General features: G+C 29.7%; 2 protein-coding genes and 1 long non-coding RNA gene across 5 annotated transcripts; 1 reads left to right on the forward strand and 2 right to left on the reverse strand.

Moving 5' to 3' along the window:
• Positions 1 to 149: 149 nt before the first annotated feature.
• Positions 150 to 23,346, reverse strand: LOC107067082 (uncharacterized). Of its 2 annotated transcripts, none has more exons than XM_015322275.2 (12): positions 22,943 to 23,346; positions 7,535 to 7,643; positions 7,200 to 7,425; positions 6,223 to 6,720; positions 5,215 to 6,133; positions 4,994 to 5,107; positions 4,511 to 4,906; positions 4,101 to 4,447; positions 3,489 to 4,004; positions 3,280 to 3,392; positions 2,981 to 3,191; positions 150 to 2,893 (listed from the first exon to the last, which is right to left on the reverse strand). In XM_015322275.2, the coding sequence occupies exons 2-12, from the start codon at positions 7,623 to 7,625 to the stop codon at positions 2,314 to 2,316; spliced, it is 4,011 nt and encodes a 1,336-aa protein (XP_015177761.2). In that variant the 5' UTR covers positions 7,626 to 7,643; positions 22,943 to 23,346; the 3' UTR covers positions 150 to 2,313. The 2 variants fall into 2 exon arrangements, with proteins under 2 accessions (XP_015177761.2, XP_015177762.2); XM_015322276.2 differs by having other exon boundaries at positions 2,981 to 3,188; positions 22,943 to 23,345.
• LOC149033109 (uncharacterized) lies at positions 14,498 to 17,475 on the forward strand. The gene is made up of 3 exons (XR_016176029.1): positions 14,498 to 15,322; positions 15,480 to 16,061; positions 16,570 to 17,475. It is a non-coding gene; the product is annotated as an uncharacterized LOC149033109 (long non-coding RNA).
• On the reverse strand, positions 23,012 to 27,239 carry LOC107067043 (putative gustatory receptor 28b). Of its 2 annotated transcripts, none has more exons than XM_089170833.1 (3): positions 25,849 to 27,239; positions 25,670 to 25,756; positions 23,012 to 23,695 (listed from the first exon to the last, which is right to left on the reverse strand). In XM_089170833.1, exons 1-3 carry the CDS (start codon positions 26,881 to 26,883, stop codon positions 23,672 to 23,674), a joined length of 1,146 nt encoding a protein of 381 aa, XP_089026959.1. In that variant the 5' UTR covers positions 26,884 to 27,239; the 3' UTR covers positions 23,012 to 23,671. The 2 variants fall into 2 exon arrangements, with proteins under 2 accessions (XP_089026959.1, XP_015177690.1); XM_015322204.2 differs by lacking the exon at positions 23,012 to 23,695 and adding an exon at positions 24,783 to 25,545.
• Between the last annotated feature and the right edge of the window lie 335 nt (positions 27,240 to 27,574).

Consider the following 27,574-nt stretch of genomic DNA (forward strand, 5'->3'; position numbering starts at 1 on the left):
TCCAGATTGATGACAGAAGTAATATCACTCTCTGTGTTGGAATTCTTTGTTATTTATTTTTATATACTATAATCCCCTCTCCCCTCCCCCCTCCCGGATAAAAAGACTAGGAATGCTCTGCAATAAACAAATAAATCTTTAAACATATCTATAAATTAAAAACTATTATTATGATAAAAGTAACAAATATCTTTCTATATACATCATTGATAAAAACAATTTTCATTAATTATAATTTAGCTTTGACATTTAAAAGTAATAATCCATTTTATTAATATTATTTTGTAAAAGACACACAAAAATCTCAGAATGTTATAAAAAAATTAATGAAATTTCACTTGCACGGATTCTGCCAAAAAACAAAAAAAAATCATTTACACTGTATATGTCTGTATATATAATATAATCAACGTTTAATTAATAATTTTTTAAACTTTCCACTCTTTTCTTCTCTTAATGTTATCCTAAATTGACATAACAACAGATCGAAATCTTTTTCCATTAACAACTTGTCTTTGTCCATTAAAATAAAGAAATAATAAAATAATTTCAGAAAGTTTCTCTTTGTAAATTAATAAATATTTAAAAAATATTTTGTACAAAAACTTAACACGATTAAACAGATATTAAATAAATGATATATATATTTAGCGAGGATAAAATGGCAACAGCAAAGTTGCACAGTCGGTTTGATAAAATGAATGATCGTAATGAAAGATAATATATATATATATATATATATATTATATTGTAGATAAAGAACATTTTTTTTCAATAATTGCTAAGAAAAATATATTATTACGAGCTTAGATAAAATATGGTTTTAAGAAATGTCATGGCTCTTGCCATTTGCTCTTTCCATAAAACTATTATTATTATTATTTTATCAAATGCTATAGTTAATGTACCATATAATAGTACAAAGTTTCTTTTTTTTTTTATTAAATTTTAATATCTTTAATTAATATTATGCAGTTAAGTGCGTAACGGTGACAAAGATGCTTTAAAACTCTCAATTGAAAGTGTAATATCATCCCTGATATTTAAAATACTTTCTTTTTTTTTTTTTTTTTAATAACAATATATAAATACAAATAAAGTGGGAATAATTTACTACTTTACATATATATCTATGTAAAATAGTAGCGTATTTTTTTTTTCGATCCCGAAGTCTTATGGATGAAGATGATTATTATTATTATTATAATTATTCTATTTATATAAGTCGAACTCTATCTCTTGTTTTTTGTGTGTTATTATAAAAATGAATAAATATAGAAATTTATAATAAATGGAAAAAAAGTGAGGAAACAACGCGATGACTGAGTAAGATTAATCTCTTTATGATAAGACAATATGTAGTATATAATATTTGAAAATAAAAGAAAATATAAATTTGTTTCATTTTTTTTTCTCTTACGGTAAATTATTATAAAACTATCTACATTTGTATGAATAATGTCGTTGATGAAATAGTATCTCTCTTTAAATCGATAACATCAGATCATAATAAACATGGCTTAATTTAACTATTTATGTATCAGTCTCAAAAGTAGATCGAGTGGAAGTCAATCAATGTACAATTTAGGATCATCCAGATTGGCCAGTACTTTCTTTCCAAAATATTTTTCAAATTGTCGGATGCTCTTTTAACGCATACATCATCTTATTGCTTCAACAATAAAAGTTACGCAATTAATTAACTGCCCTATTATTATTATATCTTTCAACCGATTATATTTCAATCGGAATATTCCTTGCATTTATTTAGTATTTATTATAGATCTCTTTGTTTTATTTATACTTTAAGAGACCTTCAACAACAAACTTAAAGTTTCATCAAATGTGTTTAAACTTGTTCGTTATATGTACGTATTTCTATGAAAGCAACACAAGTACTGATCTCACACGATCAAGTACACGATCAAGAAAGTACATTAAAAAGGAACAATATTTTGATTATTCATTGTTTTGAAATAGCAGTAGCTTGTAAAACTGATATAGTATGGAATTCTGGCAGCAATCCAAAGCTTGATCATCAATTTGGCTCTATCATAAACTATCACGATAGAACAAGTATAACGAGAGAACTGTTATTCTTTGGCTCTTAAAATTTCTAACAAAAGATATATATAAATACTATGTACTAGCAACCGTTGATTTAAATTCGAACATTATACCCATTTTGCTTGAATTTTTAACTCGATTTCTTACATACGTTATATACTTGTTGTTCTTGTACAATATTATGCCAGCCACCGATCAGCTAAGCTCTACAGATTTTTCTAAAAAAACTTTTGACTAGAGGCTACATCAGAGAATGGAAATTTCCTCGGTGTCTTTAGTTTTTGTTGGCATCATAGATACCATTTCTTCTGTTTGAACATTTCCCGTATTACCATTCTTACTAAGTTGCCTCGTCGAGGTCACCATTCCTGGCAGAAGGTTGACGTATTTGTGCATAGTGTCTTTCTGTTGCTTGTTTGAATTCTGACGTGAAACTACGAGCCCTCTTACACTTCGTTCAAAACTTAATAACGGACTTGTACTATCTTGGCCGGATACTCCTCGATTCGTACAGAAACCAACATTTTGATTATCATCGTGAGAATCTATCTCAAGTAAAGATGAATTTGTCCTATTAGGTGACGATATTGTATCCGATAATTGTGTAGGTGATTGTTGGTTCTGCGACCATGGCAAAGAACATTTTCTCACGCCATCCGTTATATGCATCTCCATTTGTCCAGTATGTTCCAATTGAACACTAGCGAGAGGTACATCCAAACAAGGAGATAAAATTCGAGGATTCGTTGCTAAAAATTCTACTATCTCCGGTGCTGATGGTCTATCGTTTTGATTTACAGACCAGCAAGAATACATCAAATTTTCTCTGTTGATAAGAAAAAAAAAAAGAAAAACATCGTTCATCTTCCATTCAATTATTTTTCTTTTTCAATTTGCGATCAATAGTACTTACAGTGGTGCTTTAACGCCTTTAGGAACAACAAGACAATTGCCAACTTTTACGTGAGCTAGTACCTCATTATTGCTCATCCCTTGGAAAGGAAAGCTGCCAAAAGTAATAATTTCGTACAGTAAAACACCATACGACCATACATCGGAAGCAGCACTAAATAAACCTAGACCTAAAGACTCCGGTGCCATCCATCGAACTGGTAGCATACCTGCTTGGCGTAAGAAATGATTTATGATTAAATCATTCAAAAATAGATTGCAAATCCTAGAGAGTTATAAGATTCTTTTGATGATAAATACCTTTTCTATTAAATCTATAATAATCGTTCTCGTACATTGGCCTGGTCATACCAAAATCACCGAGTTTGACAACTCGTTGAGCATTTATCAGGCAATTACGAGAAGCAACATCTCTGAGAAAGAAAAAAAAAGAGAAACGAATTTCAATTAATCACGTTAGAAATAATTGTACAAATTATTCTAGCGTCTAATCGATAAATTTAATTTACCTATGGACATATTTTAATTGTGCTAAATAACTCAGAGCTCTGGCAACATCCAAGGCCATAGCTGTTAATTTTTTATTAGAAATCTCATCGGAATCTTCGTAACTTTGATCATTTACCAAATGTCTTCTCGCGAGTAGATAAGTTTTCAAATCACCATACAGCATAAATTCCATAACCGTAAGAACTGGTTCGCATTTTAAGCAAACGCCGAGTAGCTTGATAATATTTTTATGTTCGAACCTTTTCATTACTTCAAATTCACTCAAAAAGTCGGATTTTTCATCGATCGTACTTCCAACTTTCAAAGTTTTAACCGCAACAGCTAACCAACCTTTTTCAGGGAAAAATGCTTCACCACCGTATACCGTGCCAAAAGCACCTTCACCGATTTTTCTGTTAATTACTACTCTATCTCGTGGTATTTCCCATTTATCAAGGCTCGATGTGTCCAATTTAGAAAAGTCAATACCCAAAGACTTCATATATTTTTCATGAATGCGAACTTTCTCGTCGTACCTGAAACGAAAAAGAAAATATATTAATTTAACTTAAAAAAAAAAAAAAAAGAGATCAAAAAAACAATAATCTAAAGTTGTTAAAAATTTGACGTACTTTCTCTTGACAATAAAGAAACCAATGATGAGGACTATTCCAAGAAGACCAAAACCAATGATATTGACAATAACGATAGCCACTTCACAAGAAACATCTAAAAGTTCAGCTAATCCACTGAAAACGCACTTGGGTGGTGGTTCCGAGCCATCGTCGGGCATAGTTTTGGATAACCATACGAATGCAGAAATATTTAAATCCAATCTTCCACCTATCACTTCGTTTTCCGTTTCCGATATGTTTGGATAAAATTTTCCAGTAACGTGTGTTTCATTATTTATATTTTGCACGACATTAATGACTGAGAATCTCGATGGTCCACCAACGAATTTGATTCGACCAGAAACCTATAAAATTTGTGTAATAGAAATAATTCTCACAGCGTGTTGTTATTATGATATACTACGAACCCCGTTAAAATCGGTAGCACTGATAATGGAAGTCAAACGATTGACAGTTTGCTCGCTGTGAAGATCGAATACGTAGCTTTGATTTTCTTTAAGTAGACGATCTATAGCGTAGGCATAAGTCCACATAGCATCATAAGTATATCCAGCATAATTGGACGGCATTAGCTTTCGCGATTTGCACAAACGCTCATAACGATCGCGCCATTCCCGTACCGTTATACCTTCTTGCATGATTTCATCATCCGGTGCAAAGTACGCATGTGACAGACTAAGATGACCATTTATTGCATTTGTCATCTCAATCGTAGTACATGGAACCTGCTCGCCTTGTTCATTATATTGATCGGTATCATACCATCGCGATCGAAGCCATAAAGGTAAGAACCAAACGTATCCCTAAAACGAACAAAATGTATTCGATAAAAAGATCAGTTCTTTTATATTCGAAGGATATAATTTTAGATATGAAGCTGCATATCTTACTTGAACAGCCGTCATTTCCAATTTGTATGCTTCACACATGACTTGTCGTGCAACTTTATCGTACACGTCGGCAATAATTATTTTTGCTCGTTTCTGCTTCAAATCTTGAAGACTCTAAAAGAGAACATAGAACAAAAATATATAACACACTTTCCTACTTGAATAATAATGAATTTTTTTGAAAAAAAAAACATTTTAAATAATTACACACACACACACACCTTTGTTATTATCTCGGGATCCCATTCTCGTGGAAACTTTGCATTTGCTACAAACGTAATACCATTATCACGTAGCATATCCTGCATATAGGATATGTATTCAGTATACTTTTGTCCATCTTCAGACAAGGACGCGACTCGATGCCAACCTAACTGTTGAAGTAGATATAGATAAACGTATTTGTATTGTCTATTTTCACCAATAGTTCTAAAAAAGTAAGGATATCTAGTTCGATCGTTGAAACTGGATCCCTCGGCACTGTAACTGATGATCACGGATTTATAATGTCTCGCAACACCGACAAGTGGTTCGACAGTTTCGGAACAAGCAGGTCCAAGAACACCGACGAGCTTTTCATAAAAATTATGAACGATGTAATCAATGAATGATTTCATTACAACGTCGGTCTTACATTGACCATCACTAGCCAACAGTGTCAGATTGTAATCCCTCAATATACTATTGTTTACATTTATTGCATCTTTCGCCATTTTTCCAGCAATTACAATAGATTTAGCTGTATAGGATGTACCACTCATCGGGAATATTCCACCGATATAAAGAATATTCTTATCGGCATTATTCGGCATCCAATGGGACATTGCATGATTTAAATTGTCCATAAGCCAACTACAAGCAATTTTAGCTTCGTCCACGTTTTCCGAATATTTGTTGTAGCGATCTATCAAATTTTCGTACATCTCAGAAGTAAATTGAACACGATTGATGCTCTCAAAAGCAAACTTAGCTGCAAATTCTAATCCTTTCCAAACAACTTTGACCAGTCTTTTTGATTCGTATTCACAACCAACTTGGGTATTATTTGTACCGCAACGTGGAAAATTGATGCTAACGAAATCTTTTGCGTTGGGTATTACGGTACTTGGTGTCCAGTGTACGATAACAAGTGATTTTTGTCTAATTGTGAGAGAAAATCAAAATATATATATATATTACACATCGTTAAAATCAAAATAGTATTATTAAAATAATAAAAGATATGATACCTGTTATCCATCCAAGTGTATTCCTCGATTAAATTTTCCGTCAGTTCTCTCAGGTGAGGTCCAACCCAAGCTACTTTCACGTAAAGATTTAAACTATCGATATCTTCTTTAACGAATGATGTTATATCGAGATGACCAGCCAATAGTAGAGCACAAGGTTGAGCCTGTTTGCCGATAGCTTGACATTGTCGAGGAATGTACATACCGTTCTGACAAAATGACGTTTCGCAGTAATACCTTTTTGTACTGGGATTCATCGTCAAATTTTGAATTCGATGTAGAGTCAATTCGGAAACGTCAAAACGTGCTGCATTTTCTCGATTGGTAAATGACACCCAACTATCATCGATTGTGTATAATTTCTCAGGTATGAACCAACTAAAATGTCCCGGTGGCGCAATAGCTCCACATTCTTTCACCTCGTATTTGTTCAACAACGGCATTGTATCTTCCTGCGGTAATATCCATACCTCCATATTTACCATTGTGTCGGGAGGCCTTTTGTAATAAGAATAAAACGAATAAATTTTGTCTCCTATTTTTATAAAATACACTAGTAGACTCCCTTATAACGTGGTTCATGTATATTATTCATTTTGTGAATTAACATTATAAAAAAATATCACTTTTTTAATGACAATTTCCATTTTGAAAGACGATTTTTTTATTTTTTGTAATTTTTATTCTTTTATATTTTCCTCGTAATAATTAACATCTGTTTTTTTTTTCATGAAAGCATATGTATCAGATATAAATGTTAAGAAAATTCTTTTCTTATCCTTAACAACAACGTAATGATAAAAAAAATTAATCAAAAACAATGATGACAAAAGAAACCGATAACGATGAAGAAACATTATAATCGATCGATTAAAGTAAATTAAATGTTTAAATGCGGGGAAACTACCGCAATTTACTATACAGTTTTCACATTATACGGGAATCTACTGTATGCATTTGTGTTGTTTTACACTTACACTCTGTTATGTTCTAAAGTCACAGTATCGGACAATCTCTCGTAAACATGATGTATGTTAAAATCATCGTCCTTTTCCACGATCATAATATTTTTGTAACCCAAAACCTCTTCCAAAAAGATCTTCGTAACGTGCGTAACCAATCTTTGAGTGATTCTTCGCGAAACTTCAAATCGCAAATTAGTTGTTTGACCATCGAAGACAACCAATCGTTTTGGATTAACTTCTGTAAAAAAGAAAAACAAAAAACATATCGAAATAAACGATTAGAAAAATTGTTTCTATAATAAAAAAAAAAAAAAAGCATGGTGGTTTATAGAACGATTTATACGTACCTTCTAAATTCGTAAGACAACGATTATTCGATTCGATGATTTCGATGAAGACCACTACCAATAGAAAGATCAAAATTCTCCACAATCCCATCTTGACTCACGCCGTTTCCTATAACAACAAGTGATTTTATTTTTGGTTGTTTTATCAAACATAATTACACCGTTTAAATATTTATTAGTAAAATATGTAATCTCTTTTTCAATTGAACTATACGATATCGATAAAATTATACATTTACGTATAGTTAAAATAACGCGTGTACTTTTGCATTTTCACGTGACGATAAAACGATAAAGTTAAATATAATAGCTCGCAAAAAGGAACCTCAAGACTTACTTATAATTGCCGAGAGATAACTTCGATAATTATTTTAACGATATGACAAAAACGAGTAGTCATAGCATAATTTTTATTGCGATTTTTTTTTTACTATTAATATATATACTCTCGTATTTATATGAAAATATCTGAACTTTTCCATAGTTAAAATCAAATTTGTCGATATATAAGATATTAGTTGATAAGGGAAAATACTTTTGAAAAGCAACTTAAATTGGATCGAATTGTAACGCTAAACCATTATCGAATCCACCTTTAAGACACACACAAAATTTCATTAAAATCGGTCCAGCCGTTTAGGAAGAGTTCAATTACATAAACGTGCACAGAAGAAATATATATATATATATAAATATATATAAATGTATGCACGTTCATCGATACCGTTACCCCTCTCACGTGCGTACGTACATCATGAATACGTGCATGATTACGTGTACGTGTGTGAACAACGCCTATGTGCCTTCGGTGTACTACAAAATAGACTTGAGCTTCTGGGAACTAGCTTAATTGACCGAACGATTGGATTAACTATATATGTTCCTAGATAGTTAAATTATTAGACCAGTTTAAAAAGATGCAATAACAAATTAGAATAAATATCGATCATTTTTGTTTTATGCATTGTGAACATCTTTCAGTAATATTTTTAAATCATATAAAATTTTCTAACAAATATCAAACGAAGCATATACATAGGGTGTGTCTCATATAACTGTATGCACGATTTTTCAAGTATTTGCAATAACCTGACAAAAAATAAAATACTTTCAATAAAAGTTGAACTGTTTTTGATTGATTTTATACATTGCAATATAAAAAAGTTTGAAAAATTGTTTTTTCTTTTAATGTTTTTTAAGGATATGTTTATTTTTGCAAATGGCAACCCCAATATTTTGGATCTTCCAATATTATAGCTCGTATTAATACGAATTCAACCAACTTATATATATATATATATTATATTATGTAAAAAAAACATTACAATGTAAATCAATTTAAAATCATAGACTGCATTAAAGATTTATAAGAGAATTTATTTTCTTATTAAAGTATAATATATATCTATCACATTATTATAGTCTTTAACCAAAGCTGCAAACTATTAACACCGATGCTACTATTATAACATGCCCATCAAATTTACGATTCCATAGCAATGAATTTCAATATAAAAGAACATTATGTACTCGATATATAACTCGAGGTCAAAAGGCGAGGGCTGTATATTGAAGGCAGACACCGAGACTTCCTGGCGCCAGCCCCCGACATCGTCGTCGTCGTCGTCGTCGTCGTCGTTGGCTCACTGAATCGAATTCGATCGAAACATTTTCTTTTTTTTTCACCTAATATACATATATATATATATATTTTTACAACAAAATACCATTTCGAAATAAGAATTTAAAATGATGTTAAAAAAAAAATAGAAAGAGAGAGAGAGAACAAACGTCAGATGCATCTAACTTTAAAGTACCTTTTATAGATTTATCGATAAAAGTTCTTCGAATGTTGTGACATTAGATCCCCCCCCCTACCCCCTCTCCCATCAAGATAATTCACAGAATGAAAATACGTCCCCCGCCCTGTTAATAGATTAAATAAAAATAAAAACAATTGTTTGAAAAAATAATTGTTTATTTGGTTACTTATGAATAGTATTATTCAGTTAATTTAATTTTTTTTCCCCCCATTTTCGTATTATACCGAGTAATGGATTAAATGTGTTGTTAGGATTGGGATTTAACATATTTCAAAATGATTTTGTGAATATATAGTAAAATATTGTTGAGTTAGAAAACGACGGTGATGAAAGAAGAGCGCAGACGACACAACTTATTTAGTTAAAAACAACATATGAGAGAAACTACGACGACGACGACGACGACGACGACGACGACGATGATGATGATGACGATGAACGAACGGACACGCATGATGCTATTTCTGGTGGACGGTCGACGGCATTGCGACGATGACGAAGAAGGTGCCTTGACTTTTCACCGTTCTCCCTTATAATAGTCGTTGTCGTTGTCTTCGTTGTCTTCGTCGTTGTCGTCTTCGCGATACACATAAAAAACGATTTTACTTTCACCGTACACCTTTTTCTTCCTCTTCCCTACACATTTAATTAATTTCTTGTTTTCTTCTTCCTCCTTTAATAACGGATTCATTTTGAATAAATAAATTTAAAAATAAAAATAAAAAGAGAGAAAAAAATCAAAACCAAGTAAAAAAAAAAAAAAAAATAGACACGTGTATGTATATACGACGATCAGCTAGCTTTCTTGTTTGCTGAGATATAATTATGACGTTGAATTTTAAATAGAAAAAATAAATTATATAACAAAATTAATTTTATCTCTCTAAGTTTTTTTTCTTCTTCTTTTTTTCTTTTTTTTTTTTTATAGTTATTTATATATCACATAAGATATAAATAAGGTGTAAATTAATAGCAAAAATTGAATAATTTTATCATTTATTATTTATAAGTATTATTTAATTTTTATCAATTATTATTAATATCGAAAAGAAAAAATTAGAAAAAATTTGTGAATTTTATCGATTCGTTTTTTTTTTTCATTAATTACAATTATTTTAATATGATAAAGTAAAAGTTTATGATGATCGGTTGAACAAAATTGAATAATTTCATTTTGATCATTTATTATTTTATATTACAGTTTATTTTTAATATTTTATCAAATAAATAATTCTTTCATTTTTTTTTTTCGATTTAATCCTCCCCCCCCCCACCCATTGTCATAATTACCGACAAAATTATACATATATAGATAAGTATCATAGAAAAAAGTCAAGGTCTTCGTTATATACTCTACATAGAACTTTAATAAGATGGACATAGATAAAAAAAAAATGTCTCTATTATCTACTTTATTATCTTTCGTAGACGAGAAAAATATTGTTAATCGGACTTTTTAATTTTGTTTCTCATGAGAATTAAACAATTCATATTGTACGATTGCTAACACTGATGTGTCAGTTACTAAGAAATTTGAAAACAATCTAATTTTAAGGCAAAGAATATACAAAATAACATTGATTTTAACACATGGTTGAGAATTAACGTGTTGAGAGTCAGAGAGAGAGAGAGAGAGAGAGAGAGATAAGCATATATACGTTTTATTCGTACGTCAACATGAACAACGTACAAGGTTATGGCTATGAGAAAACATAGTTTGCTTATAGTTCTCTTCATTTTACCGGATTGTAATAAGCTTTCTCTTTTATTTATCAAATCACTAAACATTTTCATTTCCTTTATATTTTTTCAATCTATTCATAAATATATGTATAGACCTACCGAATATATACATGTGTGTATGTGTCTTTCGACTATAACAGTTGTTTTCGATGAACGCATGTTTTATGAGTTCATCGACCAGATTGATGTTTTACGAAAAAACACACGTACGTATGTACAAAAAATAATTATATATATAATATTATACTAGGGGTGCTCACAATAATCAGTCCGATACATACCGTCTTTAAGTCAACAATAATTCGCTATTAATAAAAGTAATATTGCGATTATAAATTGAGATATAAACTATCCTATCTTTCAAGTTTGATGAAACTGCACAAAGTGTGCAAAATTTGATTAAAATCGGTTCAGTAGTTTAAAAGTCCATTGTGAACAAACAACGTGACACGTAATTTATATATATATTAAGAAGAACAACAAGATAAGATATATAATTACAAATAATTAATACAATGTTTGATAGAGATGAATTGTAAACTGAATTAAATAAATCTACATAACGATTATCATACATTTTACACACTTTTCAGATATTTTTATTAATACAATTTCAAATAAACATATTAGCAAATAAAAAAAAATGTTCATTCCGAATGTAATAAGATTTTTTTTTAAAATCATTCATACATCAATCAATCAATCAATCAATCAATCCGATAAATACGAAGAAATTTTTTCCCTGACCCAATTGTAACGATATACATATATGTCTCATAAACCAACAAGTGGGTATGATTAGAATTTTCATTCTTGTTGCGTCATGTGATGACTATTACGAAGTAAATAATAAGGACGGAATAGCAAACTATCGTAAACCACGAGGGGTTCTTCTAAAGTGGGCGACACGAATGACGTTGGTAAAGAAAATTAAGATAAAGAGAGAAACTTTATCAAGCATGATCGTAAATGTAAAACGATTGCAATTTAGTCATTTTGTCGAGGCGATTAAATGCCCACATTAGCCCCCCTCCCCCTCTTCCTCTTTCTCCTCCTCATCCTCATCCTCCTCCTCCCCAACCTATGACCCCTTTTTTTTCTTATCACGAATGAATAAAACATTATAAAGCACGAGTAAAATGTCTCCTGTAAATTAATGAATTGAACTCTCTCACCGAGTTGTGATTCAAAATCTCTCGTTCGTTATTCTTACTGTAATTAATACTGTAAATATGAAACAATATACATATGTATGTGTATAAATAAAATCTAATATTCATTTCTTTCGCACGCTTGTTTTTTAAAGCAACACCAAGGAGGAGGACCATACCCATTATCAGGCACAATACGAAAATACAAAAATATAAAAAAAATGAAATTAACTTTTGTATAGTATATTAAACAAAATACAATAATATTAAAAAAGAATAGATATGAAATAGAAAAAGAAGAAAAAAAACATATTGTAACATATTTATATCTTAAAATTGTCAAACACAAATAATAATAATAAATAATAATAATAAGGATCACGAAATATAACGATAATTTTTGTGTTGATATATAATAATAAAAAATAAATATATAATAAAAATAATCAAATAATCGTCAACGTTTTATTAAACAAATGACATTTTCATGAATAATTTAATTGTAGCGTCGTAGCTCGTAAAGAAAAAAGAAAAAAATACATTTAAAGCTATGTTTTTAATTTTATGGTTATACGAATGAGACTAATGGTAAGAGAAGTCGTAAAAATAAAATATGCAAAACAACACATATACGTATATTTGTATATGCTATGTATATACATATATACATACATTATAATAGCATCACTATTCGCAGAAATAATGTAGCTTTGCACGAATCACCACCAGTACTAGTACTAGTAGTAGTAGTAGTAGTAGTAGTAGTAGTAGTAGGCGTTATCATTTGATTACTTTCCATTAAAAACAACAAAATAAAAAAAGAAGAGAAAAAAATTAAATAAAAAAAAAAAAAAAAATCAGAGAAAACGTGGAAGCTTTGCGATTTCCATTTTTTCTTTTTTTTTTTAAATAAAAGAACGGTTATTATAAAAAATATGTTCTCTTTTCGTAGCTGATAACAAACAATATGTTACAAGGTACAAAATAACGCCCAGTAATAATTGTAACGAGAATTACTATCTCAAATATATGATATTATAATAATTATATAATTATAATATATATAAACTTCGTGATCGTCATATTTTCGAACACGTATCGAGCCTATCATCGTCATCATCAAGGACAACTTGAAAATGTTTGCTCTCTCTCTCTCTCTCTCTCTCTCTCTCTCTCTCTCTCTCTCTCTCTTTCTACACCGGCAGCTATCGCGAATATACAGTTTTTTCGAGTAGGCTCTTTTTCGAAAACATTTATATTATTAATAACTGCTAACTTAAATCGATTTCTTTTTATTCAAAGTAATCGAATATCATCATTTGATTTCTGTCAAATAAATATGTATTATATATATATAAAAAAAAATAAATATGGAAATATCTTGTATCTCTTTCTTCATTTACATAAAATTTTTATCGTTGCGCAAATGCAAATATTTATAATCTATACAAAAATATCAATTACTCGTTCAGCTTTGATATTGATTGACGTCACAATGACACTACCAGTTTACCACATCGAAATCGCCTACTCTGATCAACTGTGTGTGTGATAAACAACAATTATCCTCATATACGAAGAAGTAAAGCGCAAACCGAGAATGATGATGATGATAATGATGATGATGATGATGATGATGATGATCATAGGATATGAACGTTTATATTTGAATTTTTTCCATATTCCCATTTTTTTTTTTTGCTTTTTTTCCTATGAAAAACCATTAGCGTGTATGACTGCAATATCAATAAATTTGTTGCTGCATGTATAAAACGATAAACATATATATATATATATATATTTATATATCCGTTTTACGGGAACTCCTTCATTCTTGTTTTCTCTATCAACTGTCGCTGTCTTGTATTTTTTATTTTTTTATTTTTTTATTATATAATCAATTGAAGATTACAAGTCTAAGAATTTCATTATAAAAAGATATATAAAAAAACACACACCAAGTACCGAGAATAATTGTTGCTTCTTTCCCCTTACACGATAAGAGACCATAATCGAATCTAAAGATTTATGAACGTATATTCAAGCTAATTGTAAGCTAGTTATTTTACGGTCATTGTAATCCTATACTCTTCTTCTTTTATCCTTCCTTGTTAGGTAGAAAAAAAAAAAAAAAAAAAAAAAAAAAAAGTATAATTTATAACGTACTACACTGACGTAAATAACGTAACGTTATTTGCGTACACGTGTTACTAGAAAATGTGATACTTAAAATAAACATTATTATAAAGGTAAGAAAAAAAGAAAGAAAGAAAGGTAAAAAAAAAAGAAAAAAGAGTAAAAAGAATTCAAAAGAAAAACACATAAATATACTTCTAAACGCATTGATGGTATTTGATGACGATATACATCGAGTATCTTTGTCTTTTCGTCATCGATGTAATAAAATTATTACTGTACAAACTTGCCTTCAACATTTTTGTTGATAGTAGATGTTGCAAAAAAAAAGTGTTTGTTTTTGTCGACTAGCTTGAGAAACATATTTACCGCAGTTGCAACAAGGTGGCAACTGAACTCACACACACACACACACATACACACATTATTATTATTATTATCGATAATATGAGATTCACAGCGCATTGCTAAACACGTCGAAGACTACACACCAGAGATAAAACCTCTCACTCAAGGCCAAAGTGGTGTTGTATCGATTCAATATACGAATCACCCGATCGTGGAAAACAACACACACACACACACACACACACATCAGCAATGAATTTTTATTCGCAAATTATAAAGAAGAAGAAGAAAAAAAAATCTCCTCTTGGGTTAGGTCATGGATAAAAACGTCATACCATATATATTCTACAAAAGTGCATGCGTTAAACCCATTTGCACCATAAGCGCATACTGCACGCACTTCATTGTTAAACAAATCACCTAAGCGCATACAAAATCAATCAAAGAAAAACAAATTTAGTGATGAGAATGAATTTGTCAATTTTTTTTTTCTATATGATGCAAATGGATTAAAGACAATTTATAATAAAAAAAAAAAAAAAGAAAAAAACAATATTTCATCGTCAGACTTCATCGTCAGACTTAACGTAGGTGTACACTTTCAAGAAAATCTAACTAATTTTATTTGTAACGTGACTACTAACACAACGACGGACAAATGTAAACAATAAAATCTCTTGAACGATGACTAAACAATATCGCAAATATTATTTCACGTTCAATAGCCTAACTTGTTTTTAGCAGCAGCAGCAGCAGCAGCACTTAACTGCCACAGGAAAAAACAAGAAGAAGGAAAATGAAAAAAAAAAAAACAACAGAACGTCTGTAGGGGGGCCACACCTTTGATCGTTTTATATCATATATATATACATTGTGTGTGTGTGTACATATATAAATTTAACCCTTAACGATCCAATGTCGGCATCCAATAAGCTAGAAGAGCTTACTTTAAGATATACTTTAACTTATTTAGTTGAATATACAAAGTATCAAGCGCAGTGTCAAGGACAAGCTCGGTCAATCGGCAAGAAGGAAGGAAAGAAGGAAAGAAGGAAGGAAGGAAGGAAGGAAGGAAGGATACAGAAGTAAACCCCCACCCCACCGACAATAGAAGTAGCGTTGGTGGGTGGAAAAGGCATCGACCTCTTACAATTCATCTCGCTCGCTCGAATAATCCCACTCATCGTCGTGGAATGCATCGGCATTGAAAGCATAAGAAGAAGAAGAAGAAGAAGAAGAAGAAGAAGAAGAAGAAGAAGAAGAAGAAAAAGATAGCCCCCTCTTCTCTAAACACAAATTGCTAAATATATTATATATATATAAGGGGTATGTGTATATTATATAATATTTATATATGTGTTTTTGTTTTTTTTACTTCTTTCCTTATTTCTCGCGTGCATTTGTTTAACAAAATATATTCATATATCTAATATGTAAAATCAATTTCACTTATTAACGATTTGCAACAATGTTTTCAATCGGAAAATGTTACATATATATATATAGACATATAGACATTATTATATAAATATTATTATTATTATTATTATATAAATATTATATATATATATATATACAATTTATTTTATTTTATACAAAATATATATACACACACACACAATCTTGCCTAGAAATAGATAGATAGACACACGCAACAAACAAAGAAACAAAATATCGTGTTTGAAAACCTGTTTTCTTTGTCCCTTATCGATTCTGTTATTTATTTCGATTTTATCACTTAAAAAAAAAAAAAAAAAAAAGTATTGTATCAAAGCTAGCTCAAAGCGAAAAAAGAAAGAGACATGAAATGTACATCATCGATCTTTGTTGGTAGGGTCAAACGCCTACTACTACTCCAACTGTCTACCTCATCTTCCACCTTCTCAAAGGCGAGTAACTTTACGTTGTCGTTGGGGAACACTTTGGAACGGTGCAAATCGTGTTTTATACCACCACTACAGCAGACGTTTATAATACAGAACTCGTACTCTCTTTATCTTTTTCAACGTCATCCTCCTCCGGCTGTGATCCGCCTTCTTCTTCTTCATCATCATCATCATCATCATCATCATAGTGATTCATCGTAAAAGCAGTGCCCCGTTATGTTGTTTTTCTCTCACTTCTGGTCGTAGTTACAGGTGTGGTAGTAAACAATAAAACGCCAATGTGGTAATAAAAAGAAAGCAATCGACAAAAAAACACGGACATAATGTGTTAGTAAGTTAATATATATATATATATATATATGAATGTATGTATGCACGTATAGCTCGACTTTGAACAAAGAAAAAAAAAAAATGATAGATAAATAATATGTGTGTTTCCCCGTTATCATCATCGTCGTTCTTTATTTTTATTTTTTTTAATTTTTTCTGTCTCTTACTCTCTCTCTCCCTCCATTTTCTACTCGACATCTGACATTTTTCATTGCTAACGGAAGGAAAGGGAAGATAAAACTATATATTATAGATCGATCAAGGAAGAACGACGAACTGGGTAAATCAATTATGTAATATAATTCGTATTTTAATTAATCCTATCTCGTATTTAAATATATCGTATATTTTACGAACAATTTTTAATATTCATTTTATCCAAGCACGATTAAATCTATCGCGTCAATTAATTTGTAAAAATATGCTTAACCATTTAAGTTGCACACGCTCTCGAGTTGACTCGAACGGGGTTGTATTTTATGCTGCTATAAAAGTTTCGATTAATTTTATATATATATATATATTTTTTTTTCCCCAAGCCAATGTTGTAAATATTGTTTTTTTTTACATAAAAAAAAAATTGAGTTTTTTTAGCCAGTTTATTTTTTTTATATATATATATATATATTGTGCGTTAAGGGATTAATTTGTAAAAAGAATTTTGTAAATTGTACACAAAATAACATTGTAAACATGCATTCAATTTATATATATACATATATATTGTTCGCTATCCAATTGGCTAATAATCTGATTCTATATTAAGATGAATGTTGTTTTTTAAAGTGGTCATTTGACTACTACACGATAGAAATACGTTTATAGTTATACACAAAGTATTGTGTAGTAGGAGTAAGGTTTAATGTATTAAACAAAGATTTCAATTCGTACGACGAATCTTGCATCACATTTTCACATAAAACTTTAGAAATTCTTTAGGGATTAATTCGAGTATATATATATATATATAAACTTGTTCTACGTAAATATCTTTTCTAAATTACAACAAAGGAAGACTATACATACATACACACACAATAAAATGAAATTACATTAGAAGATTGAAGAGTACCTATATACTTTATTGATATACCATACACGCACATGTAACTTACTATATACACATGTTTATAATCTTACATTTGATAAATCGATTCAACATATAGCGTGCCTGCCGTACCTATCGTTGACGGCCAACGTGCCATTTATTTGTGATACAAAAATAAAGATGAAAGAGAGAGAGAGAGAGAGAGAGAAAAAGAACAATAAAAAAGAAAAAGATAGTTTATACTTTCGTCAATAGTATTGCGCTGCTGGTCAACAGCTGATGATTACTACGGTCAACCATTTTCTTTTTTTATTTATTCTTTTCTTTTTATTTTCCTACGTCAGCGGTTGTTGGTTGGGTTGTGTGTTCGCGATCTTAAATTGATACCATTGATAGAATGAGAGACATAGTCATTATCGTCATCGATCGTTAATGATGCTCCCCCCTTCTTCAGCAACGTGACGATGAAAAGACAAATTCAGTTAAAGAAGACGCAATAAAGGTGTATCACACACCTCCCACGAGAAGATTTTCACGTCACTAGTATTTCTATATGATCTAGGTAGATATTTTCGTCATCGTCACGCGTGTACGGTAAATACTCTGTATACTATATACATATATATATACAGGCACATATATGTGTAAGCAAATGCAACATATATATATATATATATATATATGTTCTAGATAAATATCTATATGTATAAAATGTATAATACATATATATGTATTATACATTTTATATATAATACATAAATATGTATAAAAAAAAATATATATATATATATATATTTTTTTCTTTTACGTTAGTCCGTTATGTTTATATAATACTGAATTATGTAGCTAATGTAATGACGTACAGAATTTACGTCAAAATAACGCCCATCCATCGTTGTTAGCAAACGTCCATCGCTCATTTCAATTTCAAATTTGACATCAACAAGATAAAAAAAACGATTCGCGTTTAAAAAGTTATATATATATATATATATATATAGAGAGAGAGAGAGAGTTTATGGCAAAAAATATTATCGAATTATTTTTTTCTTCTACTTTCGCAAAAGTAAAAACATGTCATTTATCATCGTGAATTAATGAACGATTTTTTTTAAAGAAATAAAAAAAAAATTTTTTTTAAATAAATAAAAAACGAAGGACGATGATCGAAGAGAAGCAAAAGTACGCGCATTCGTGTTATTTACTATGCGTTGATAAATATAGAATATACACCGTGAGATAATGCATATCAATTTTATTCACCTTCGATCGCGTGTGTGATTTTTTGCGCAGGTAAATTAAACTACTACTCGTGTTAAGTTTTATTAAATGCTAACCATTATAAAATACAATAGTTTCGAGCAATTATTTTCTATATTTAATTTATTTATTTAATTATTATTATTATTATTATATATTATATATAATGTGTGTGATTTTGTGCAGGTAAATTAAATTACTACTCGTGTTAAGTTTTACTAAATACTAACCATTATAAAATACAAAAGTTTTGAGCAATTATATCCTATATTTAATTAATTTAATTATTATTATTATTATTATTATTAATTATATATTATATATAATTTATTAATTATTTCCTATTTGTCTTTTTTAATAACTTAGAATTAAATGTCGAGCGACGATACTAATTTAAGAGTTCAAAAAACATATGGATAGTATATACATACTAGATAGTATATATGTATGAAGTTATACAAGAGAAAAAAAGTCAGAGAGAAAGAGAAATGACGAAGTGACAAGTTTGAAAAAAAAGAAAAGAAAATAAGAAAATACACGTTCCTAACCACCCACATCAATTATTAACAGCAAGGTTTATAACACACCGCCATTCGAAAGATCCGTTACTCGCGCGTGCCATGGTCACTTGGCTTCCATCTCAACTTCCTCTTCCCTTTCTTCTCAGTTCAAAAGCAAAACTAGCTTGAAACGTGTGTTATCTGTTATACGACAACGACAACGACAACGATGACGACGACGACTACAAAGTAACAACGAGGAAGCTTTAAATGATCTCACACACATTAGATACAAAACGAATAAATAAGCTTTAAAACTATTTGGACCAATTATAAAAAAAAAAAAAAAAAAAAAAAAAAAAAGAAAAATCATCTTACGTTAGAATAATCTTCATTTTATTTGTTTTTCTCTATAAAATGTAGATCATCGAACGAGTTTACACCATGTGTTTACTACTCACGATACGATTACATTATACCATCATATTTAAGATAAGAGACCAAACCTATGCAAGGATGTAATTTACCTTTATGAGATGAATAAATTACATACATATATATGTATTTTCACTTTCAATTTTTGATGCGCGCGTTAAACACAGGAACAGACGTACGGTAATCACGATAATCTTATCTCGAGGACGTTAAATATATCATACATAGCGACTAAAAAAAAAAAAAAAAACCAAATAATATTGAGAGTGAGAGTGAGAAAGAGAAAAGTATAGATCTATATATGAATACATATATATATATATATATATAGGAAGAAAATTTCATTGGTACGCAGAGAGATTAACCGATGATGACGATGACAAAGACAACTACAACGACAACGACAACGACGACGACGATGAAGCTACAAAACAATTTTGTTTGTCCCAATGAAGGCAGCGATACGCGTTTAAAAAAATACGTGTATATACGTTTATAAGTACCCTTCTCCTCCCTCTCCTATATTCTAGAGCAATGTGAGTCACTCGATAGCGTTTTACAGCCATTCCAGATCCGATTTTATCTTCTCTCTCGTACGATGTGTTTGTCGACAACGTTGTGTGTTCTGAATCGACCTAATGCATCTATGTATTTGTCTCTCTCTCTCTCTCTCTTTCTCTTTACGACGACGCTACGTGGCATCGTACGATGGAAGACCTCGAGAAAAACAAGTGGTATTTCTCGCTCTTTCTCTCTCTCTCTCTCTCTCTCTCTTTCTCCTAACACTTGTGAATGGACCGTTGGCCTTTCGAGGTCAAACTAGTCTCTCTCTCTTACTCTATGAGAACTCAACTCTATCCATCGGAAAACGTATAACACGTACTACATGTACGGTACTTTAAAACATTTCGTAACAAAAATTAGACCCGTGTGTGTCCTATGTGTCGATGAAACAAACTACTCTTCCCCCTATAACTTAAACAAGCACGTACGAAAATAATACCTACGGGTACCAAAAAGATTTGCGTATAAATGACACGCACGCTAAACTAATGCCAAGTTCTATGAGGACACCGATTTACGAGGGAACGACCCGACCCTTCTTCTTCTTCTTCTTCTTCTATTACTAATACCTCCACACCTAAATTTCTATCGATAGTTTTCGTTGTATTTGTCTATACGCAATATCTTTTCTTTATCATGGAATTTTTTTTTTTTTTTTTTAATATAATCCCATACACATTGTCATATAAATCTTGTTATCACAAACCCTGTGGATAACTTGTTCAAACATATCGAATTAACGTTTAAAGAAGTAATTGAATATTTTACTGTTCAATTGTATAATATTTGTAATTGCTTATCGTGTCGCTATTTTCATTTTCTTTCTTTCTTTCTTTTAATGTAAATACAGAAGAAGAAGAAGAAGAAAAAAAAGTAGAAGAAGAAAGAGTAACACGATCGAATTACTTTGTAAAATAAACAACTTTCTTCGTCGCGTCTTACCATAAAGAAATTCAAGTTCCTTCTACTACTAAATCATTTTATTTTAATAAATAAAAATACAACGAATATCATTATTTTCTACATTATTTTATTACAAAATGAGGCCTAATTTGTGAATAACAATATTATAATGCGTAAATAAGAACGTACGTCATTTTCGAGAGAAACACCAACTAGTATCGAAATTCTATTTTCGAAATAGACCCGTGATGATTTTGCACGCGAGTCCTATTTTACAGAGAAGAGACGCCTTTTATTGAGAATATGTGTGTATGATATGTATACATATATATATATATATATATATATATATATATATATATATATATATGTGTGTGTGTGTGTGTGTGTGTGTGTTTGCGCACGCCCGTAATTACGTACGCATGTATGTAAAATGTATAATATATATATATATATATCTATCGCGTTTTATCTAGAAACGTAAGTTCACGCTCGACTTAACTTTGTCTCTTTCTCTCTTCGTTGTGCATCAAAATCATTCCTTTACGATGACGATCAGCAATGAGTTGCCAATTCCTTTTTTTATTTAAAAAAAATATGATCGACGCCCGTGAGCTGATTAAATTTCTTTTGAAACAAACATATAACGATTAATCGATATTTGTGTTACGATAGAAACGTACAATTATTATTATTATTATTATTATTGTTATGTTGTTGATGTGTTATTTTTTTGTCTTCGTATTAACATAAGATTTGTTTACTGGAATAAAATGAAATAGAAGAAACAGAAATATGTACATAACTTGAACTCTTGAGGGGAGGGAGGGAGGGGGGGGGTAGTATAATGGTCAAAATGTGGTTAGAGAATGGCATCACGTTTTCTTTTCCTATAACAACACGCGTTAAAAGTTGTTGTTGTTGTTGTTGTTTTTTTTTTATAATTCCTAGAAAATAATCAAAATTTTCTTTAATACGATTTCACAAACAAAGTCATAAATTATATGAAAAGTCAAGAGAGAGAGAGAGAGAGAGAGTTCTTTTACGTTATTTCGTCACGAAATCGTGCCAACGTTTTATTAAAATACAAAACCGTAAGAATATGTGGATGAACAAGGGGGTGGTGAGTGTTGGGGGATGGTTCGATGTATTCTTCAAATTTGATAATATACAATACATATATATATATATATATATAGAAATGTTCATTAATTCGTATTAATTCGAATTAACGAATTTAAATAGGATAAACATTGGATTTTAGGATATAATAATACATACTCGACAATTATTCCTAGTTGTTTTATTATGTCAATTCATCCAGCGAATCGCGAACTTGGTGTTCGCTCGTTGTCACCAAAAATCCGAGGAAATCTTTGTGCATTGCGTCACCGAACGAACCGTTAATAAAGTGTCAACGCAAAAAATGTATATATATATATATATATATTTAGTTCAATGAAAGAACTTTATTTGTCAGCGATAACGATAGATGTTGTTCCTTCACTTTACGCACTTCTTTGCACTCGATAAAAGTAACTGACATTTCACAGTCTGTCCTCGTTTTAAAACACTATTACAATTATGTTTTTCAAATATATATATATATATATGTATTATCATAGATCAATGATAATTAATTGCAACGCGTCATTATTCGTAAATGACAAATCTTACATCTTCATTTGACAAATGTTTTTTTTTTTGTTGTTTAATAATTTGTTTTCATCGGCAAAAATAAAAGAAACGATAAAGCACTTGTGGGGGGAAAAGAAAGAAAGAAAAAAGAAAAAAAGAGAAAAATATTCGTGAAATTTTTTGAAACGATGCTTGAAGGAAGGGAAAAAAAAACAAAATAAAATTCTCCTTTATATAAACGAACAGAATCGCGCAACTGTCTGCGCTATACTGACAACTGGGTACGCTTCATAATAAAAGCTGGCGCCTCCTCGATCTTCGGTAACATTCGCGCGCAGTCGCGTGATCGCCTCCTACGTTACACGCCGGATTTCACGGACTCTTCATCCTTATCGCCTAAATTAGAAAGAACTTCATGATTTTTTTTCACTAACATCATGATGACACATACATACACACACGATGATTTTCCGTAAAATGATTCGTTAATGAAATATTAATTGTAATACGTTCCTATATATAAATTCCTTATGATAGATATATAGATTCATATATGTTTCTATATATATATGAGTAAATGAAATAATATAATGTTGTTTATTATAAAATTTCAAGTCGAATAAATCGAGATATCGAATTCTCACGATTGATCATTGCCCCTTTTGGATTTATCAATTCGTTCTCGAAATATAATACAAACAAGGAAGTCGTTATATTTAATTCTATTAAGAAATATTTATGATAGAGATAAGAAAAAGTAGAAATGTGGTTTGCCACCGTGCTGGTTGTGTGATCCTTTATTGTAGTAATGAACGAATGATAACTCTCTTTATGGTGATTATAATGAAAGGAATGAGTTGAATAATTGCCTCGTTAATTATGAATGAACAAAACACGTTTTTCTACTTCTTTATCTCTTTTCCCATTTCTACCTATTTATGGTATCTACAATTACTTTATTTTATTTTATTTACTACGCTATATATATATATATATATATATATATATATATATATATATATATATATATATTCATTCTAACTTTAATCTTTTATAAATACAAATTTTTGTGTTAGTCATTAGAAAATTATTAAATATAATATAAAATTAAGAAATTTTTAAATATTATTAAAATACTATTTTAAAATACTATTGCCAATATATCAGCATTATAATATACTAATATATATAATATTAATAAATATATATATATATATTTAAATATATTATAATAATATACAATATATATTTTTTATAATAATATTTAATTAATTTATAATATTATTATATATATATAAATTATAATAATAATATATAACAAATATATATTATATATTAAAATATAATATATATCCGTTATATATAAATTCCTAGTATAACAATATACTATTGCAATAATATTGTTAATAAATAAAAAAACATTAGTTATTTTGTTGTTAATAAAAAAAAATAGATAATAAATGTGAATATCTTTCAGATTTCGCAACAGACGGAAACACATGTTAAAAAAGTGGAACGACGAGCTTTGACCATTGATAGACCTGAGTCTCGGTTCATCCGAATAAAAAAAAAAAACTTGTAGATCATCAAAAACACGTTTACCTTGTGCAAGATCTTTATGTATCTACCGTTTGACAAGAACATCGTCTTCACTTTAAAAAGAACTTCGTCATTTCGTTGACTTTGTCAGTTGTAATCTATTCTAGTCGTTAGAACGTATAAATATTAGACTTTTCGTTGCTTTTTTCTTATTCTGTTTATTTAAGATATACACATATGTGTGTTTACGTATATATATATATATATATATGTATATATATGTACACAAATGTGAATGTATGTATTTTCAATACTGTCATAAAATAGTAGAAAACAGGGACGAAGTTCGGACCGCTTTTATTTACGTAATATATTTCTTAATCTGACGCAATTAAAACAGTATTAATCATTGCACATTTGTAACATAAAAAAAAAAAATAAAAATTTCTATGTTAGACAAAAACAATATAGAAAATGTCTTGAATTCTTAGTAAAAGAAGATCAATAAGATCACACATGCGTGTGAGATGAATAAAATCTTATTATTATTAATATATTTTCTTGTTTATGTGTTATTATAATCTTTACGCGTTGTAGTTATTGCTGTTGTTGTTGTTGTTGTTTGTATTATTGTGTGATTTGCATGGATTTAAGGAAACCAAGAATTGTATTAATATCAATAAATACGTTGTAATGCTTCCCACGATCTATGAAAAAAAAAAAAAAAAAGAAAAGAAAAATAAATCAAAAGTATGATTATAATGTTATATAGAAAATTTTAAACACACAATTAACAATTATAAAATGAATAAATAATATAATAATTCAAACCGTTGTTAAAAGAGTTGCATCCATGGTAAGTCCTTTCGAGGTAAACGTATTATCACGATGCAATACTTGCAAGGAAAATAATTGCAGCTGCAATATTATAAAATATGCGGATACATTGTAATAATAAAACTAATACTTTCATGGAGAACTTGAAAAAAAGAAATAAAATTATATTTTACCTCGTTTTTAATATCCTTGTCTGTGGTATTGATAACTACTTCGTGTATTCTAGATCCAACCTCGGCAGCTTGATTTTTAGCGGTCTCGCATGCCCACGCCATTAAACTTAACTTGATGGAATAATACGCTACCGATGTTATGAAGTACGCAAACCAGATTTGCCTCTCTAAGTTTATTTCTTTCTGATCGACCGTTCGTAAAATGTAAAAATATAAACTAAAAGTTACCTCTGCAAAAGTCATTAACGACGTGATAATAATTTGAGAACCAAAAATTGTGTTCATTTGTTGAAGAATATCGCTGACTTGTTGGTGTCTTTTTTTAATAGCCTTTAATTCCATTAAAAGTAAAGGATTATTTTTTTCGTGATAGGCCCTTCTCAAGAGATGAGGTTCACCGGTTACAAGAACAAATTGAAGATTTTTCAAATTTTCATTAATCCTCATAAAACAATCCTTAATTACACAAGTACAATTCATATAAAGCATATCCATTGTAAAAACAATTAACGTTGCATAAATGCCGGACAATTTACCAAGTGTTACATTAACGGAAATACTTTTTACGTTCGGCAATTGTCCAATCAAAAAAAGAAAACCGACGATGTCTTTCACGTGAATAAATTTGGACAGTTCAATAAATGTTTTGGAAGGTAGCTTCGAAGCTACTATATATAATTTTTGTAGAAATAACATTCTTTTATGTGTATTATAATATGCAATTATGGCTACTGCGGTACCAAGAATGTAATAAAAATTTGCCTGTAACGTTCCCGGTATACTGTCGTATCGTAATGTCCCGGATACATCAGTTTGATATAAATGTATAAAAACGTGAATAACATATATGCTTGTTATAAGTGTAGAATATATGTAGCCAAATTTGGAAAACTTCAAAGTCGTTGAAGTGACCTTATACGGAAAAACACCGAGTATGAAACAAATGTAAAAACATGGCCGCATCAAGGAACAATAATCTTTAGCGTGAAAAAGAAAACATTTTTTACGATTAACAATAGGTATTTCAAATTTCATTTTTCTTTTTTTCGAGTGAAAAACTCCCTTTAATGACTCTGACACAATTAACAACGATTCAACGACTAATCTTCTTTTAAACTGTATGGAATATTTTTATTTCGGACCTTTATGAGTCCGGTGGATCATTTGTTAGCAATGAAGTAACCATAGCGATGATGTTTTTTAATCGATCGCTATCACCCTTGGGATAAAATACATTAACTAATGACGTTTCATCATAGTGATGATAGGTAAACAAATAATTTTAACTACTTATGTGTAATATACTCTACAAGACTATATATTTGTTAATGTACAACTTAGAAATATGTTAGAATCCTTTGTTGGATATTGATACCATTTATCGGTGTAAACAATTGTTCATTTATTTGAGAAAAAAAGATAAGACTGCATAACAAAAACTACAAAAAAAAAAAAAAAAAAACAAATACTATCTGGCTAAAAGCACAAAGGAAATTTATCGTTAGGGTGAAAAATTTATCAACAGACTTTTGAGAAAATAACTCGACAAATTATTAATAAAAATCTTTCTATTAATAAATTTACTAAATTATTTATACTACTTTAATAATAATAAAACACAAAAATCATAAAATATGTACGAATTGTATAGATATTTGTTTATATATATATATATATATATATTTGTCACTAACGTGACATTTTTCAAATATACCGCGCAGAATTT

This window comes from Polistes dominula, unplaced genomic scaffold (genome assembly GCF_049000335.1).
Source record: "Polistes dominula isolate Pdom_NZ unplaced genomic scaffold, Pdom_raw_medaka contig_79, whole genome shotgun sequence".
Taxonomy (NCBI): Eukaryota; Metazoa; Arthropoda; class Insecta; order Hymenoptera; family Vespidae; genus Polistes; species Polistes dominula.